General features: G+C 55.1%; 1 protein-coding gene across 1 annotated transcript; it reads right to left on the bottom strand.

Annotated features, from left to right (window-relative positions):
- Nucleotides 1-3,367: 3,367 nt before the first annotated feature.
- LOC104293162 (LON peptidase N-terminal domain and RING finger protein 3-like) lies at nucleotides 3,368-14,267 on the bottom strand. Its single transcript, XM_009892640.1, has 12 exons — nucleotides 14,201-14,267; nucleotides 13,581-13,699; nucleotides 12,798-12,920; nucleotides 11,902-12,033; nucleotides 11,235-11,292; nucleotides 10,172-10,268; nucleotides 8,009-8,123; nucleotides 7,238-7,359; nucleotides 6,687-6,845; nucleotides 5,638-5,800; nucleotides 4,706-4,852; nucleotides 3,368-3,565 (listed from the first exon to the last, which is right to left on the bottom strand). Exons 1-12 carry the CDS (start codon nucleotides 14,265-14,267, stop codon nucleotides 3,368-3,370), a joined length of 1,500 nt encoding a protein of 499 aa, XP_009890942.1.
- Between the last annotated feature and the right edge of the window lie 3,080 nt (nucleotides 14,268-17,347).

Genomic DNA, 17,347 nt, shown 5'->3' on the forward strand with positions numbered 1-17,347 from the left:
GGCAGCTCAGCCCTACTCGATGTGTGGAGCCAGGCCTGAGAGCGGGGCTGATTTGGGGCTGGAGGTGAGAAAAGCATAGCCAAAGCTCTAGCAGCGACTGATGCTGCACATCCCCTCCGCTGTGCCTTCCTCCTCGCCCGCACTCAGCCTCTTCCTGACACCTAGTGGGAACAGGGCAACACGGCAAAGGCATCCAGTGCCAGCTCCAGACTCCCGGACACTCAGACACGTGCTAGCCACCTGGTCGGGCACAAGGCCTGGGCTACCGGAGCCACCAAAGGGGCTGGCATTGGCCACAGCACACAGCTGGGCTTCACCAGGGCACGGCTGTTTTCTGTGAAGAATTGCCAGGGGTGAAGTTCAAGGTATAATTCCTCATGGAGCCAGTCATTAATGGCCTGGAAGAGACCCTGGGATCTTTTTAGGGTTAGCAACTAGCTCAGACCAGTTGAGCTCTCTCCCTCTCTCCTACAGTTGTTCCAGGTTCCCAGGCAGGGTGCAAAGCAGAGTTGGGCAGAAGTTCCCTTCTTGCCCTCGGTTTTGGATGGCACATTTGGGAGTTGGAGGAAAAAGGTGATGTGGGAACAACAGACAGGTGAGAGCTGTCTTCACAGGACATCCCCGTGCTCAAGGTTGAAGACCGTCCCCTCTCCATCCAGAGCCACCCTCTCATTTTAGAGCCCGTGTGTGTCTCCCTGGATTGTCACTCATCCCTAATGCTGGCTGCCAAAAATAAACCTGGTCGCAGCTCACAGCCCTCTGCCCATGGTTGCAAAGGTGGGACAGAGACAGACGCTCTCCCCAGCATTCGATTGACAGACACCCTCCAGGGTCAACCCACACTGGTCAGCATCTCTACCAGACTGGTCTCCTAGTTCCCATCCTTCCCCACAGCCTTTAGCTGTGATGACAGGCAGGAGTTAGTCCCTCCTGCCTTGTTTCAGGTTCTTACTTTCTGCAAGCAAAACCACCTTATTTTTTTCCCTTGTTGCCATCTACCTTTGCTGGACTGTGCTCACTGTGTATATCTAACTTGCTGTCTGAAGGCCAGGGTGTCATTTCTCCATGCACCCCCAAATCTCCCTGGTGATGCCCAAACACTTTCATCAATAAGCAGCTAAAGGTTTCATACCAGGAACAAAACAACAACAACAACAACAACGAAAAAGGTCTTTATTTCAATGAACGGGAAGAAAATTTAATTCAAAGAGCAAAGATACTAATACAAACCCCAAAGGCACTCCAAGCAAACCGGAGCGATTTGCACAAGTCCCTTCCTAAAGCAGCCGGGCAGATGTGGCTCTGGTCCCCGGCTCTCCCCCAACGTGGACACGGTGCAGAGCCACGCTGCTCCCCTGCATCTCCCGTGCCTCCCCCTTGCTGGAGGGACCCACAATGTCCCAGGGAGCTTCCACGTTTGGGGAACAGGCAACTCAGGGGGTAGGTGAGCGTCTCGGGGCGGGTGGGAGGGGGGTAGGTTGTCACTGTTTGAGCTCACATTGACCCCGCAGAAAAGAAAGGCACTTCCCAAACTTCTGTGGCATCCTGCCACCTGCACACACCTGCCCTGGGACTGCGAGGTGTCCCTCCATCACCTACCCCTGCCCACCCCGATCTGACATCCCGGGGATGTAGCCCCTTGGGGTAGTCATGGTGCCCTAGAGACTGCAGCAAAGTGGGGGAGGACATGGCTCAAAGGTAGAGGAGCAACTCCAACTTTGAGTTGTCCACAGATGCTCTGTGGTCCCTGGGAAGTAAGCTCTCCGCTCCCCCTGACTGTTGCTGGAGAGGAGGGACCAAGACTTCTCACTCCTGGAGAGAATGAGACAGGGAAAGGTGGTGGACCTCTCCGAAGCTGTGTCCTCCTGCCCCGGACTCAGCCCAGCAACACGTGCAGGAAGGAGCACTGTAGCCCCAGCCTGATTTTCTCTCCCACACGTGGCCCACTGACCCCCCCAGATGGGGTGCAGAGCCTTTGAGAAAAGCAGGGATAAAATTCTGGAAGTAACGTTAATCCAACGACTAAGTGGATGTCACTCCTAAAATTCAACCCAAAGCCACTGAAATTATGGATGGGAGACAAAAATCCCAAACCTTCAGGATTTCTATGGAGGAAAGCCTGGTTGTCCGAGGGGATAGTCCTTTCCCTGTGTGTAGAGACAAGCAGCAGCCAGGCACTTGCAGACAGGCACTTACTCCCCTGACGTGGGGCTCACAGCCTCGGTCACTGGTCCTACCTCCCCCTGCCTCTCCAGAGGTTCAGCTCCCTTTAACTTTATTCTGTGCTCTTTTGGGGGATCCTGAACTCTTGTGGGTTGCAAGTGCAAGCATCTGGCCTCAGCTCAGATCCCGATTTTCTCCTGAGGTGGCAAAAAGTTCACAAAAACCACTGAACGTGGGAAAATTGCACAAGTCAAGGGGCAGAAAGTCTCACAAAACCGCTTCCAGGCTTAATTCCCTCGTGCCAGAGGCTCCTTCCAGACCTCAGGTCTGACCTCGCAACCTGAACCCAGCCAGGCTCGGGAACAGCAGCCTTTGGGTGGGGGGAAAAGCACCAACACTTCCAAACCATTCCAACTTCCCACGACATGGCAGGGCAGTGGAGCCAGCAGCCGGGGAAGCGGCTGGCAGCCTCCGGCACGGCTCCAGCCCGGGGAAGCGGCTGGTGAGCTCGGCACAGCAAACACGGCACAACACCAAGTGGAGCAGTGGGCAGGCGATGGCTGGACCTGGCCACCTTCAGAGAGCAGCATCTCCTCGCCGTGTGGCCGTGGAGGTGGTTAGGAGCAAGCCCATGAGTTTCAGATTGTTTAATTTAACCTTTCTTCTCATTCAAATAGAAATTAAGTCAAAGTCGTAAGCGGAGGCAGAGCTGTCAGCTCCCAAGGCTGGGGTAAGCCATCGGGACCTCTGCCTCCTGGTGTCACCTCTCCCAAGCCTCTAAATCTGCTGCACGGAGCAGGACCATGTACCAAAATTCCCTAGGATGTCCTTCAAAACAAAAGAGCCAAAACCAAGGCGATCCTGGCACTCAGTCCTCTGCCGTAAGGAGAATCCTCCTTAGCACCGAAGCAGCTCAACAAGTGACTTTGGTTCCCGAGATGCCACCCAGATTTCCATCCCAGTCCCCATTCCGGCGGTATGTGCCGTGTCACCGAGCAGCTCCCAGAGGTGGCATGGACGGTGTAGTGTCACTGCCGGTGCAGCACCGGCCCTGCCGAGCCGGGCAGAGGGTGCCCAGCTCATTGCTGAGGTCACTTTTGGGAATGGGAGGGGGGGAAGGCTCAAACCACACGCAAACCCATGAAGCAACACATAAAGAAACCCAAGGGGGTGGAGGTGTCCCCCGCAGAGAGGCCGGGGGGGCTCAGACGCGGCCCCGGGGGCTGCGCTCGGGCAGCGGGTGCCCGGCGGGGGGCTGCTGCAGCAGGGCGGTGAGGATGCGCTGCAGCTGGGTGAGGCGGGCACGCAGGGAGGTGGTGGAGAAGAGGTTCAGCTGGTAGGACGGGTCAAGGGGCAGGATGGAGATGAGCCACCAGCACCACGTCGGGCCGTCTGCTGAAGCCTGGAGGGGAGAGAGGGAGAGAGCCCCGCATGAGGACCAGCAAGGTGAATGGGCGGCCTTTGGGCAGCATCGCCGATGGGAAACAGTCGCTGTGGTCAGGGTAGGAAATACCCACTTTGGCTAAGGTATTCCTCTGAACGGCCCTTTTGTCTGTTCAGGCTCAAAACTGCTGGATAAACTAATTCAATTTCCAGACAGGCATTCCCCAGGGAGTCTGCAGACAGAGATGTAACTGGGAAAAAGTCTATACTAAAGAGACAAAGAAATATCGTGTGCGTTTCCTTGTTTCAGGCAATGCTTTTTGTAAACATGGGCCAAATCCTGCAAAGTCGGTGTCTTTTGGGGCATTTGTCTTACTATCACTCAAAGAGGCGCAGCGCAGGCCAGGCAGGCACAACCGCTGGGCAGCGCTTTTGTAAACCGCCTTTTTTAAAAACTTGAGCTAAACTAAGAGGGAAATGCTCAATTCAGCCGAAGGAGAGTGAATCGTTTTGTAATTTTGAGCACAGCATTGATGCAACCTCTGGCCGGGACAACCTTAGCCTGGGACAAGCCAGCAAGAGCATATTTGTGATGATCCAGACAGGAAACACTTTCTTAAAGGAGTGAAAACTAAATTTGGGGATTCTTTTTTTTTTTTCCCTCCAGAATCTGAATTTGTCAGAGCAATTTAATAAGCAAACTGGATCCTGCCCTCTGAGCTCCTCTCCTCCGGCCAGCCACGGCTGTCTCAAAGGAACACGATGAGAAAGGAGACCGCAGCCTCGCTGAGCTGTGGGGTTCATTTCTTTTGTCTATTTGTGTTTTCTTTTTTCTTTCCCCAGTGTTTTCAAACCCGGACAGTTTCTCAGCTGTCATTTAGGAAGACTTCAGGAAAACTTTTAAAACTCACTGCTCAGTTTCCAAGAACAGTTTAAAACCATACAGAAATACTAAACAGTTCTAAGAAATAAGCTCTAACATCTCTCTGAGTGACAGATGCTGTAACTGGTAGTGGGAGTGAAAAACGGTGTTTGTTTGTTCATCCTGGGGGAGAGGAGCCGAGCAGGGAAGCCGGGTGGTCACGGCAGGAACGGTGCTGCTTCAGAGGCTCTCTTGGTACCCTCTCTGTTTAGAGCATCCCTTCCCTCAGGATGTTACCTGGATGTCCTCTTCCTTCTCCGGCAGCGGTCCATGCTGCATCAAAATGTGCCTGGAGGCAAGGTCTCCGTGCTCACAGAACCGCTGAGCCAAGCGGTAAGTGTTTTCGTGTAGGTACTGCAGCTCCTGCAGCTCCTCCCCGGCCACCTGCGTGGAGGGAAGAGGAATGCAGAAGGTGTCCATGGGGAGGCTCTGTCCCACCGCAGAGGGGGCTTTTGCCCTGGCCCTGTCCTCACCTTCTTGTCCTCCAGGTACTCTATGTCGGCAGTGTTGTAGCCGTCCCTGTGTCCCCGGCTCAGCACCCGGAACCGCCGCCGGCCAATGGTGTCCACCAAGGACCTCCCGTCCGCCAGCAGCTCGATCTGCCGGATCTCCAACATGCAGCCATAGTCAGCAAAACTGGAAGGAGCCAGGGAAAGAAAAGGGGGGCTGAGCTGGCGTACCAGTGGCGAGAGAGCTGCTTCTCCTGAAGGCACCACCTCCAAAGGAGGAAAAGGCCTATGAACAAGCTGGCTGGGAGGGGGCAAACGCGGAGGTTCACTCAACTCTGTTGCGTTACCACTTGCCGCTAAGAGGGCAGCGCACAGCGAGCACACTGCCCGCACTCCCTTGGATTTGCCGTATACCAAAATGACTTAGGTCCTCATACTGCTCTGATGTCCAGTGGTCCTGAAGACATCATCCCTTGCAGAGAAATCCTCCAAAAGCCCATAAAATGTTGTTTATCTCATTTCACTTGAACAGGACTGGAGCATAGGGAGGATATGTTGTGTACTTGGGTTAGGAGCCTGGAGAGTGAGCTCACCTGAGACCTGGAGGTGCCACTAGGAACATAAGCATGGTCACACTGTACCAAACAAAAGTGCAGAAGGTGTCCATGGGGAGGCTCTGTCCCACCGCAGAGGGGGCTTTTGCCCTGGCCCTGTCCTCACCTTCTTGTCCTCCAGGTACTCTATGTCGGCAGTGTTGTAGCCGTCCCTGTGTCCCCGGCTCAGCACCCGGAACCGCCGCCGGCCAATGGTGTCCACCAAGGACCTCCCGTCCGCCAGCAGCTCGATCTGCCGGATCTCCAACATGCAGCCATAGTCAGCAAAACTGGAAGGAGCCAGGGAAAGAAAAGGGGGGCTGAGCTGGCGTACCAGTGGCGAGAGAGCTGCTTCTCCTGAAGGCACCACCTCCAAAGGAGGAAAAGGCCTATGAACAAGCTGGCTGGGAGGGGGCAAACGCGGAGGTTCACTCAACTCTGTTGCGTTACCACTTGCCGCTAAGAGGGCAGCGCACAGCGAGCACACTGCCCGCACTCCCTTGGATTTGCCGTATACCAAAATGACTTAGGTCCTCATACTGCTCTGATGTCCAGTGGTCCTGAAGACATCATCCCTTGCAGAGAAATCCTCCAAAAGCCCATAAAATGTTGTTTATCTCATTTCACTTGAACAGGACTGGAGCATAGGGAGGATATGTTGTGTACTTGGGTTAGGAGCCTGGAGAGTGAGCTCACCTGAGACCTGGAGGTGCCACTAGGAACATAAGCATGGTCACACTGTACCAAACAAAAGCCCATTTAGCCCAGCGTCCTCTCACAGCTTAAGGACAGAGTATGAGAAATATGGCAATTTTAAACTGCTCACCAAGAGGAGGTGGAGGACACTGCCAGGGAACCATGCAGCTCAGAGACATCCTGAGCCAGAAGCTGTTCCCAGACCATCATATTCAACAGCCACTGCTGGCTCTGCCCAGCTCCAGCACTGGCCTTATTCCTTGCCTGGCTGGTGGTGATGCTGGGAAGCAGCAAGATCCCATTTCACTCTGCTGTGTGGGGAACGCACCACTTCTCTGCTGATTTTATCTGCAGGGTGCAGTGGGATAGGAAATGGCACCTGGTCCCTTCTCTCTGAACTACTCGGGATTTTAGACATTGGGGCTGGGGCAGAGAGGTGCAGATCAGCCGGGGCAGAAGTCGCCTTGCCCAGGAGCTCACCTTTTCCCATTCTCGTATATACACATGCCAAACCTCCTCGTGCCGGTCTCCTGGCACCGCCGGATCATGAGGCGGTAGCGAGGCTCAAAAACATGCAGAGGGCAGGCAATGCCTGGGAAGGACATCGTGCATACGAAGATGGGGATGTTCTTGGTCAGGCTGAGGGACAGGAGGAGAGACAACTATGAAACCTCCCAGAGCAAATCCCATGCCAAAGGCTCTGCGTCACCTGCTCCCCCAAACTAGATGTGTCCTTTACCCCAAGAAGTGATGCTCTGGCACAGAGCAACATCAAAGCTTCCACTTGGCTCACCAAGAGCCCAAGGACAGATGTTACCCAGAAAACATCTCCTTGCAGAGATACCCCCTCAACCCCAGGTGTCCCACTGGGCATGTCCGCATCCACCCCGCACTGCTGTAATGTTGTCCTAAAGGTGGGACACACATCACTTGAGTAGAACCAAGCCAGAGCAATGGTATGTGGTGTGGATGGCCCCCTCGCAGCCCCTCACAGCCCCCATGCACACACACTGGAGCAGGTCCCCGCGTACTTGGAGAGCTCTGCCATCTCAGCCCGGTGAAGCTCCCGGCGCTCGGCCAGCTGTGCAGGGAAGGTGGCCAACATGATGTCCTGCAGCAGCATGGTGGGGCTGTAGCTTCCAGCCTTCAGGTACTAAAAGAAATTAAACCCAGAAATAGGTTGGAGAAGAGCTGGGGGGGGCGGGGGGGGGTGGCCCTGGGGCCCTGCTGGGCTCTGAATCACGCTCACTTTTATGGGAGCTGAGGGTATATTTAGATCAGAGAAAGTCAGGGATAAAACCTATCGGGGGATGTCAAGCCATCTAGCAGGACGGGATGTCAGCTCCACCGAGACTCCAGACGCGACTCAGACCCAGAGCCCATCCAACGCAGCGTCCTGTCTCTGACAGTGATGCAGTCCTTGTATGACAACCTAATTTCCCTGACGATCTCATCTGAATCCCTTTTCATTAAAGATTAAATCAAATCTCCAGGCTAGCAGGTTTTCCATCCATTTCCATTTTTAAAAGTAATTAGCATTCACTTCTTTTTCTCTCCCTCCCTCTCAGTCCTGTTTACAATCTCACTAAATCACTGTGGCATCTTGTGGAAATGAATCTCTTGGTCTTAATTATCAACTGTCTGGTCATTCCCACGTGAGCGAAGCTGACACCGCCACGCTAGGGAGCTGCTAACGTAAGAGCACTGCACCTTGCCACCCCAGCCCTGGGCACGCTGCCGGCAGCCAGAGCCGGTGCCCAGCTCTCCCTCAGGCTCCATCCCACTGGGACACATGCCCTCACCTCTCTCAGGCTCTGTTTGCAGAGGGGGCAGTTGGGCCGGTGGTCCAGGCAGCGTTCGAGGCACTCCTTGCAGAAGGTGTGCCCGCACGGCGTCGTCACCGGCTCAAAGAACATCCTGCAAAGGGACCAAAGTTAATGGACCGCGGAGAGCAACATGAGGGAAGGAGAGCAGGTAAGCCCAGCGGAGAGACTTCACAGAGCTGAGTGCCCTCAAAGCTGTCGTTCCCCGAGCCTGGTGCAGCACCCCCGCTTTGGAAACCCCAGCTGGTCTCAGCCCCACAGCGCGGGGGTCTCACTAAGCGCTCAGGGACTTGCAGAGGTGCAGGCTGGTGCTGTAAGGGTCGAGCAGGCCAGGGTGGGCAAAGCTTCTGGCTATCCCCAGCCTTGTACCTGCACCTTCCTTTTATCACCTTGCTGAGAGCAAGAGATTTTGCTTCCAGCGGGTACAAGGCATTTCCCGTGTCCTCTCCTACCATTGCAAGGGAAATCTGCTGCCTTCACCAGCCTTCTGCACTGAAGACAGCGATGCTGCAGGGATGCAACGCCACAGAAAGCTATCTCACACTGTGTCTTCCAAGCCCAGGTAGCCCACAGCTCTAAAACTCACCTTCACTAAAGCTGCATTGGCTAAGCTTTGCTCATAACTCCTGTCAATTAAGCGTAAAAGTTCCTAACTGGCTTACTCCTTTAATTAGAGGTCTAGGCTCAGACTGTTGGACTTGCACAATGATGCAAGGTGAGAACACTGTCCCAGGCCTGAGCACTGCTCCCTGTGGACCCCATCAGTACACACACGGCACCTCTTGGTCCTGGCAGGGCTGCGGCTCCCCAGACACCCGCGGTGGTGTGTAGCCCAAAAGGCAGCGACAGGAAAGTGCCTCCTTCTCCCCTGCTCCAAGGGCAGAGGTGGCAGCAAGCACTCGGGTTCCTCACAGGGAGCTCCAGGATCAGAAATGAAATGAAGGTCCCAGGAAAGCCCTGCTCAGCACTGAGCCCTGGCTCCTCCTGAACACTATGCTTCCCTGCTCTCAGAAGACACCTAAATCCAGCTCTGGAGTCCTCAACATAAGAAAGACATGGACCTGCTGGAGCGTGTCCAGAGGAGAGCCACGAGGATGATCCGAGGGCTGGAGCACCTCTCCTATGAGGAGAGGCTGAGAGAGTTGAGGCTGTTCAGCCTGGAGAAGAGAAGGCTCCGGGGAGATCTTATTGCCGCCTTCCAGTACCTAAAGGGGCTACAGGAGAGCTGGGGAGGGACTTTTTACCAGGGCATGGAGTGACAGGACGAGGGGGAATGGCTATAAACTGGAAGAGGGCAGGTTTAGATTAAACATTAGGAAGAAGTTTTTCACTTTGAGGGTTGTGAGGCACTGGAACAGGTTGCCCAGAGAGGTTGTTGAGGCCCCATCCCTGGCAATGTTTAAGGCCAGGCTGGATGTGGCCTTGGGCAACCTGGTCTAGTGGAAGGTGTCCCCTAATTCAGATCCAATACAGCCTTGACCTCTCTCCCCGCTGTGTCATTCCCCTGTGCCATGCCTAGACCTGGACAAAGCCACCGCACAGGAGACCTCAACCATCTTGCACGTGCGGTGGTGCAGCATCCAGCCCTCTGCCAGCAGCCGGTTCCACAACCGCCCGAGGTCCTGAGACACGCCAGAAATAACAGCGTGGTTTCAGCATGTCCTGTGGCAGCACCCAGCCCTTCCCGGGCCCTGAGTCAGCAGACAGACACAGGCTCTACCCTGTCCCCTTTTCCACCTCCAGCAGACACACTGCTGGGAAATGCTCCCCTCTGGGTTTGCAATGTCCCCATCAGGGATGGTGTTTACCCGGGGCAACACCTTCCTGTTCCAGCCCGCGGTTACAAAGGGCAAACACCGCTTTCAGTCTTCAACCCCGCTGAACATCCCCACCTCCACACCGATGTCCCAAGCGATACAGACCTAACGATGCTGTGACCTAAGACAGGGCGATCTCAGCTCTTACAGCCTGGCAGGGCAAAGCACGCCCCTGTCTTCCTCTCTTATCTCTACCGAAACCTGTGTCTCAGCAGCACTGGGGACTGAGTTTGCTATTAAGATGTGAACAAAGATCCACACCAGGAAAGACAACCCAGCAGGTGCTAACTCTTCATCCCAAAAGCTCTCCCGCCGGAGAACTCACCGTATGCAGAGGGAGCACTCCAAGTCAGCCACACTCAGCAGCTCCCCGAGGCACAGCTGGGTGCACTTTGCTGCTGCTGTTTCCTCTCCGTTATCTACTGGCAAAAGAGAATGAAAGAGAAGACGACCTCCCCATTTCAACACTGAAAATTAATCTTGGCTTTCAGACCTTGTTCTGAGGTGTAAGTAGTTAACTGCTACACAAAGTGCCTTGAAAGTTAAAAACAAAACCGCTAGGAGATGTGACATAAACCCCTCTATTAATCCATGTTCATCCACAGCTTTTACATCAGTGGGTCTCACGGTGCTCAGCAGAGGAAGGTGGTATCCCCCTACCTCCTTCTGCAGGCAGGGAAACTGAGGCACTGGGAGATGACGTGACCTAAGAAGCTCCCAGAAGGTCTCTGGAGACCAGCCAAGAGGCATCACCACTGCTTTATGCAAACCCACATACACGGAAGCCATTTGACTGGACGCTGATGGCAAGTTAATGCCAAGGGAGGTGCCGCTCCCGCAACGCGTGACATGCTGTGTGCATCGCGAGGGAATTTCACTTGCAATCTATGGGAACCAAAGGAAGCCTCTCCCTGGCTCCACACAGGAAACAATGGATGCCTGGCTTTAGCAAGAACTTTTCACCAAGTGAGACCCAAAGGTTTGGTGTACGTTCACCAGCTCAATGCAGGAAGATCGGGTCCTCCTCACATGCATGAGAAGCAGCAAATGTGCTGGCCAGAGCTGCCCCGTCGGTGCCCCTGGGATGTCTGCTCGCAGAGCTGGCACACAACGCCAGCACTAAGATTTGAAACAAGTATTTTGCATGAGATGAGATTTTGGTACCTTTGATGACACCCACCTACCCACTGCCGCTTCTGCCGCTCTGATGAAGTCTCCGGTTCCTGTCGTCGCCCCAGCTGGGAAAGGGTGGCTGTCCCTTGGCCGTGCTCAGACCCTGCGTCCCCTCTGCCATCCGCCGGCTCTCCCTCCTGATCCTAGACACAGCAAAGATGGAATCGAGCCCAAAACTTCTTCTCCCTTTGAAGACACTGCCCCATCCGCCCCACCGAGCCTGATGTCACTGGGGTTTTTGCTGGTGTGTTGCTGCATGGTGACATCTGGCACCTGAGGGACAGCGAGGAAGTGTGGCCTTCAGACATCCCTGCTCATCTCATGGTCAAAACGTGGGTTTAGTCTGTACAGATGTATCACATGGCATTTGGGTGCACCTGAGCACATTTTCTCTGATTTCTCCCTCTCCCCAAACCTGCCAAATTCTATAGAAGGCAAAGAGCAAAAGATGAGCTTTCCTTAATCACTGCTAATGGTCTGAACCGTTCCCAAATGTGGGGTTTGGATAAAAAAACCCAAAACATTAAAGCTGACATTTTCTTTTTTTTCTGAATGTAATGTGATTTGGGTGTTTTAAACACTATGACAGTCTAAAATCTTGTCAGAAGTATGGCAGAATAAAACTGGAAGAAGGATGGAGACAGAAAGAGCCTCCTCTCCTTTCCCAGTCCCCACAGCATCAGCTCTGATGGTGTCTTTGCTCTCCCACCCTCTGCTACCTGCAGCTTCTCACCTCAGCACACACCCACATGCACACAGCTATGGTCCTGCATAGCCTCCCCTTATCACACCTCCATTCCCATCACTGGAAAACCCCATTTGGGATGTCCCAGAGGGACAGTAAGTCCCATCGCAGTCTCAGACGGTTGTAGGCTCTCTTACCTGAGCTCGTGGGGAGGAGGATGGGAGCGCAGGGCTCCCTCCATCCACCTGGGGACCAGTCGAGTCCCGGTGAGCACCACCTGGGCGTGCAGCAGCCGTGCGTGGCCGAGGAGCATCCTCTCGCATGAGGATCTGCAAGGAGAAAGCGGGGCTCAGGGGGTGCTGGGAGAAGGAAGCAGGGACGTGGGTGGGTTGCCAGGCTCCCTCTTTCCCCAAAGCAGCCTTCTGCTCGCCGCAGGGCACGTCAGGGTCACTTGTTTCAGCACTGGCTGAGCTCTGTCAAACAACTGCCTTAGTATTGCATAAGGAAGGAAACACCACGAGGCAGCGAACAAAATGGTGTATTTTCAGGGCTGGGACCCATGTTCTCCATCACTCATGAAGAGAAGGAAGGGAGTGAGCTGTGCAGGGTACGAGGTCATTCCCTATTCCCCTGACCTTTCCCTCCTGGAGGGCAAGTGCCCACTCATGACATGAAGTCCCCGTGCTGGGAATACTGCCAGAGGGCTCACCGGTGATGGTTATTTTGCTACATGGGTGGGTGCTGGCCTGAAATCATCTGCAGAAAAGACTTTGGCTCTCCAGTGGCAGCTTTTGGCTGGCTGCTTTGCCTTGGGTCACTACTGATGCTGCCTCGAAGCCCACCTCATGCCATGTCAGTATTAAACCCTGCAAAACCTGAAACACAAAGATACAGACTGAGGAAGGGGAGTTTTCTTCACAGGTGAACCTGCATCGGAGTGATGGGAAGGCTATTGGACCAGAACCCATCTTCCCTTGATCCCAACGCTGGCCAGAACAGCACAACCATGATGGACACGAGTCCTTCCGAGGACAAGGGCATCTCCCTGTGTGATGCGAGGGCACAGGACCCTGCCACGGTATGGCCCACGCACCTTCTCCATCTCTCTCCGTGCGAGTTGGAAATGGGGATTGAGTGTCAGGCAGTGCTCCCACGCCAGCAGGGCTTCAGCTCTCTGTCCCATCTCCAGAAGCACCTTCCCTTTCCTGAAGAAGCTCTGCAGAACAGAAAAACCTGCAGTGACTACGAGACAGTGACCAGCCGAGCACATGCCCCTTCAGCTCCCATGCAAGCTCTGAGGGCATCGCTCTCCAGCCTCCCGCCTGCTCCCATCCCACGCCAAAGCACCCAGACACGTCGCTGCTCCTATGCTCAGATGTCTGAAAAGGACAGGTCCAGCTGCGGGCAGGTACCTATAAAATAGGACTCTCCCAAAACGCAGAAGTTGCAAAAGCCAAGCAACCAAACCCTACAGAGACCTAGAGACGGAGTCAAGGGCTTCCACCTTTGAAAGCGCAAAACTATTGCCAACGAGTGCTTCACAAATCAGCAAGGGAGCTCTCAGGGCTGATTTCTCCAAAGGCAGCTCAGCCTCCAGCCAATCCTTCCCCGAAACCCCCACTGCGATCCTGCGCACCGGCACGGCTACGTGTCCTCCCTGCCTGCACGCGAGGAAGGAGGGACGCGGTGCTGGACCTCTCCCGTTAGTGCAACGCAGCACTCACAGCTTGGATTTGCACCTTAATGGGTTTGGGAGTGTATTTCTGAGCAGGATGAATCCAATGGCTAAGAGAATTCAGGAAAGGGAGAAACTGCTCCCATACAGAAATACTCGGTTCCAAACGCAGCCAACCAATGGGGTCTCCCCTCTCCTCACCTCGTGATCTCCAGGCTCAGCCCTGCACACAGCATCCAGGTCCTCCAGCGCCCGCGGGTACTGCCCCAGCGCCATGAACACCTCTGCCCGGCACAGCCGCAGGGAGCTGGCGTCTGGGGCTGGAAAGAGAAATGTCATCATTTGTGTGATGTGTCTGTCTGCGGAGAGGAAGAGGGGTTGGATGAGGCCGAGAAGATGCCGCCACAGTGGGACAGCCCCTGTGCTGCTGCCTCGCACTGAGCACAGCCAGCTCCCACGCTCCTCTTGGGCAGGAGTCACTAGCCTCATAAGTCTCAGCAAGGAAGTTATTTCCCCTAAATATCTACTTTTAAACTTTTTGAGGCTCCTGCCTTCAGTTTTCCCTATCTCCTCCAAACACCCTCAGCTAAAGCTCCCCACTGCTGCCTTGGGGCTCAGCCATAGTCGGATCTGGGCTCTCATCCATCCTTTTGGGATGCAGCAAAAAGGCTCTACCATACACGTAGTCCCTACGGAGCCTGTTGCCACAGGAGGCTCTGCAATGTGATTCATCCAGCGGAGCCACAATAACACGTTACCAAACGAGCCTGCAGCTGCAGAGACCTGTGATCCCAAAATGCCGGGGAGCCTCCCAGACCCACCTGGCTGCCACCGCTCTCCAGGGGCAGAGGGGAAACCAGGGGATGCAAGGATCTGCCCCCACCACATGACTCAGGGTTTCCAAGTATGAGAAAACGCTGAGATTTCCCAAAAAGAAGGAAGGGAACTGAGCATCCAGTTGCTCGTCAGTGAGATGTCACTGATGGGATCTCAGTGGCAGGGGGCACAGATCCCGTGGGTGCTGCTGGCCACGACACCCCAAGCGTCACAGTGCTGGGCACCCTGCCTGCTCCTGCCTGCTCCTAAATAACAGGCAGTGAGACCCTCTTCTCTCCTGCTTCAGGGAAACCCCATAAAGACCTTCCTTTCTACCAGCCCTGCCCGCAGGGGAATCGGGGTGGGGGATGTCAGGGAGTATGAGCAAGCAGCACCCCGAAAGCCTAAACAGCGAGAGTCATGCAGTAACCAGGTGTGGTTATGTTTGTGGGTTTGAACCACGGAGGATTCCCAGACCCACCCCGTTATATCACAGCTTCCCGCAGAGGTGACCTACATCCATCGGACTGCGGGTTTTCCAGTTAAGCCAACGGGTCTGTGCACCCACCCAGCCCTGTGTCACAGAATCATCCCATCACCAGTAGGATGCTGGCTCTGAGGCCAAACCCGCATCATAAACTAGGCACCACTTGCAGGCACTGGTGCTGCATTTACTGTGGCAAAGGGGTGCGGGCAGCATCCCTGAAGGGCCAGCAGCTCCTACTGGGGCGAGCTGTGTCCAGGGGGCTGGGCAGAGGCCAACCAGAGATCATCAGGAGACATCAGTGTTGATGATGTGTCCTGCACTCCCAACCCTGGCAGCCTCTCCTCCTGCCCCGGTTCAAACACGGCGCTGATGCAGCTCTGCCAGCAAACTGCAGGTCAGGACGAGCAGCCCCGTGACAGCAGGATGCAGGAAGTCGGTGTCTGCCCGCAACCCTGCCCGCCTCCGCTGCCACCAGGTGCCCCATCACGTCTTACCATGGAGGAAGAAGCTCTGCCACAGCTATCATCGCCATGCCCGGCGCAGAGCACAGGCAGACCTTGCTCCCTGCCTGGGGCTCAAAGTGCCACCACAACCCAGAGAGCAGCAGAGAGCCTGGACCCAGCCGCTCTCGCACCAAGGCTGCGTTGGCCACGCTGAGCTGTGCAGCACAGCAACACCTGATCCCTTGGAGCTTATTTTCATTGATAACGTTAGCCGGGACCCTAGGGCTCAAGTCAGGAAATGTGGGAACTTGCTGCTGGGTACCCCATCCTGCAAGCACGCATCCAGTGACGAAATATTCCAGCTGCTAACAACACATAGAGATGAACAAATAGGTACAAAGTCTAGAGGTTTGTTTTCCACATGGGCAAACCCATTCGAACATTTGCACAGCCGGGCAATAAAGCGACTGATTTGGTGCAAACACGACGCGTAAAATGGAGCTATGAATTCTGCATTTCTCTTCTGCTGCAGCTATTTTTGATCTATGATATCATTAGACATTAGGGACGTAAGCCAGCTGGCGGCCCCGGCAGCTGATGAGTGACTGATAGCGCTCCCCAGCCTCCCGGCTCCAGGCATGTTGGGAGGCCTCCCGTGTTACGCGTTACAGTACTTTTTTTTTTGTTCACTTAGAAAAACAGAAGATAAAAAGTTGACAATTTATTCTCTCCCAAGCGAAGAGCGCTGCAGCACTGAGTGAGGCACTGCAAACTGGCCCATTGTGCGACGCTGAACCACAAAAAAAACTCCATACTTGTGGGCTGGACATTTTATCAGTTGTTAATGTTTGAAAGCGAAGGGGAGCCCGTAAGAAGTTGTGCAGCCTGAGAGCGGTCTGCAAGCTGCGGGAGTTGGAAAACACGTCCCGAAAGCACCACCCACATGGCTGAGCCTGAGCAGCACCAGCAAGCGCAGGTTTACGGGAGCTGCAGCTGTGATTGCAATTTCCTCGTTGCCCTAAGCCACATTTCCCCTGTCCTTCAGGGAACGGAGCGGGCAGGGAAGACCAAGCACAGAGCTTGAAACGTTTCCTCTTTATACTCACCGAGGCTTTTTAAAAAGAGATATATAATTGTACGCCCCCAATCAGACAATCTGGCAATAAGGCAGACGGTACTACAGGACCGTGCACGTGCATTTGCGCTGAAGGACGGGTGCGCGGGGTACGAGACGGCCGCCTCGGGAGGTTGCATAAAGGGACCTGCTTTCTGCTGCCAACGCCAGGATCGGCCGGCCCGCTCAGCCCTTTGCTTCCAGTCATACCCTGAACCTCTGGCACTGGTCTCGCAGCGGGCGATGAATAAGTGTCTGCGCTGCGGGAGGAGAGCTGACTGCTGTCATAGAAACGCTGGTGGAGAAAGGACCTTCTGCCTCCACGTCCCAACCCCCTGCTCCAGACGCCTTGTATAACCCCTTTTATTTAAGCATTACTTTCCAAGAAATCCACTTACAGCCAGACATTAAACCAGATCAACACACACACACACACACACACGCCGGGCCCGATCCTGACCCTGCAGGCAAAAGTCTTGCCAGAGTCAGTCGCAGAAGGGGGCTGGGGGGAGTGGGGGGGCCATGCTGCACCATGGGGCTGGCGCAGGAGCTCGGCCAAGGCTGTGTCCTTGCCAGGCTCTGGGGGCAAGGACGTGTCTGTCCCCGGACTGGAAAAGTCCCAGTCACTTTACATAATGGCCATCCCCCCAGACAGAGCTCTTCCTCTGACCCTGAAATATCGCCGGGCGGCAAGATGCAAGAAGCTGTTGGCTGCTTTTTCCTCTCCAGCTGCTTGCTAACACCAGAAGCGTGTGGCCGATGGGACACAGGCTGTGCACCCTGCCCTGTCCGCAGCCCGGGACCCCAGGATGAGCAGCGGGGCTCGTCCGGTCACTCTCTCTCCCCCCATCACTCCGAGGCATTTGTGGATATGGAAGAAATTCCCAGCAGCCGGCTCCCCCCTCCCCATCCCCACCAGCCCTGCCTTTCCAACACTCCCAGCTTCCCGGGTCTCCCAGCTCTGGACTCTCCAAGCTCGGAGGGCACTGCGGTGCTGGGACAAAGCGACCCAGATTGGTACCCGCTTGCTCCAGAGGCACAGCCGGCGCATCCCCGTCTCGGCTGTAGGGTTGGCCCCTCGCACCCACCACCCGCAACCCCCAACCCG

Source organism: Charadrius vociferus, unplaced genomic scaffold, assembly GCF_000708025.1.
Source record: "Charadrius vociferus isolate BGI_N301 unplaced genomic scaffold, ASM70802v2 scaffold529, whole genome shotgun sequence".
Lineage (NCBI taxonomy): Eukaryota > Metazoa > Chordata > Aves > Charadriiformes > Charadriidae > Charadrius > Charadrius vociferus.

Bases quoted from the DNA above. Each gene is read 5' to 3' on its own strand.
- LOC104293162 (XM_009892640.1), bottom strand. From the start codon at position 14,267: ATGTGGTGGGGGCAGATCCTTGCATCCCCTGGTTTCCCCTCTGCCCCT. The intron at 13,700-14,200 runs GTGGGTCTGGGA...TTCTCTTTCCAG, and splicing joins TGGAGAGCGGTGGCAGCCAG to CCCCAGACGCCAGCTCCCTG. The intron at 8,124-10,171 runs GTGAGTTCTCCG...GTCCCTTTGCAG, and splicing joins GAGTGCTCCCTCTGCATACG to GATGTTCTTTGAGCCGGTGA.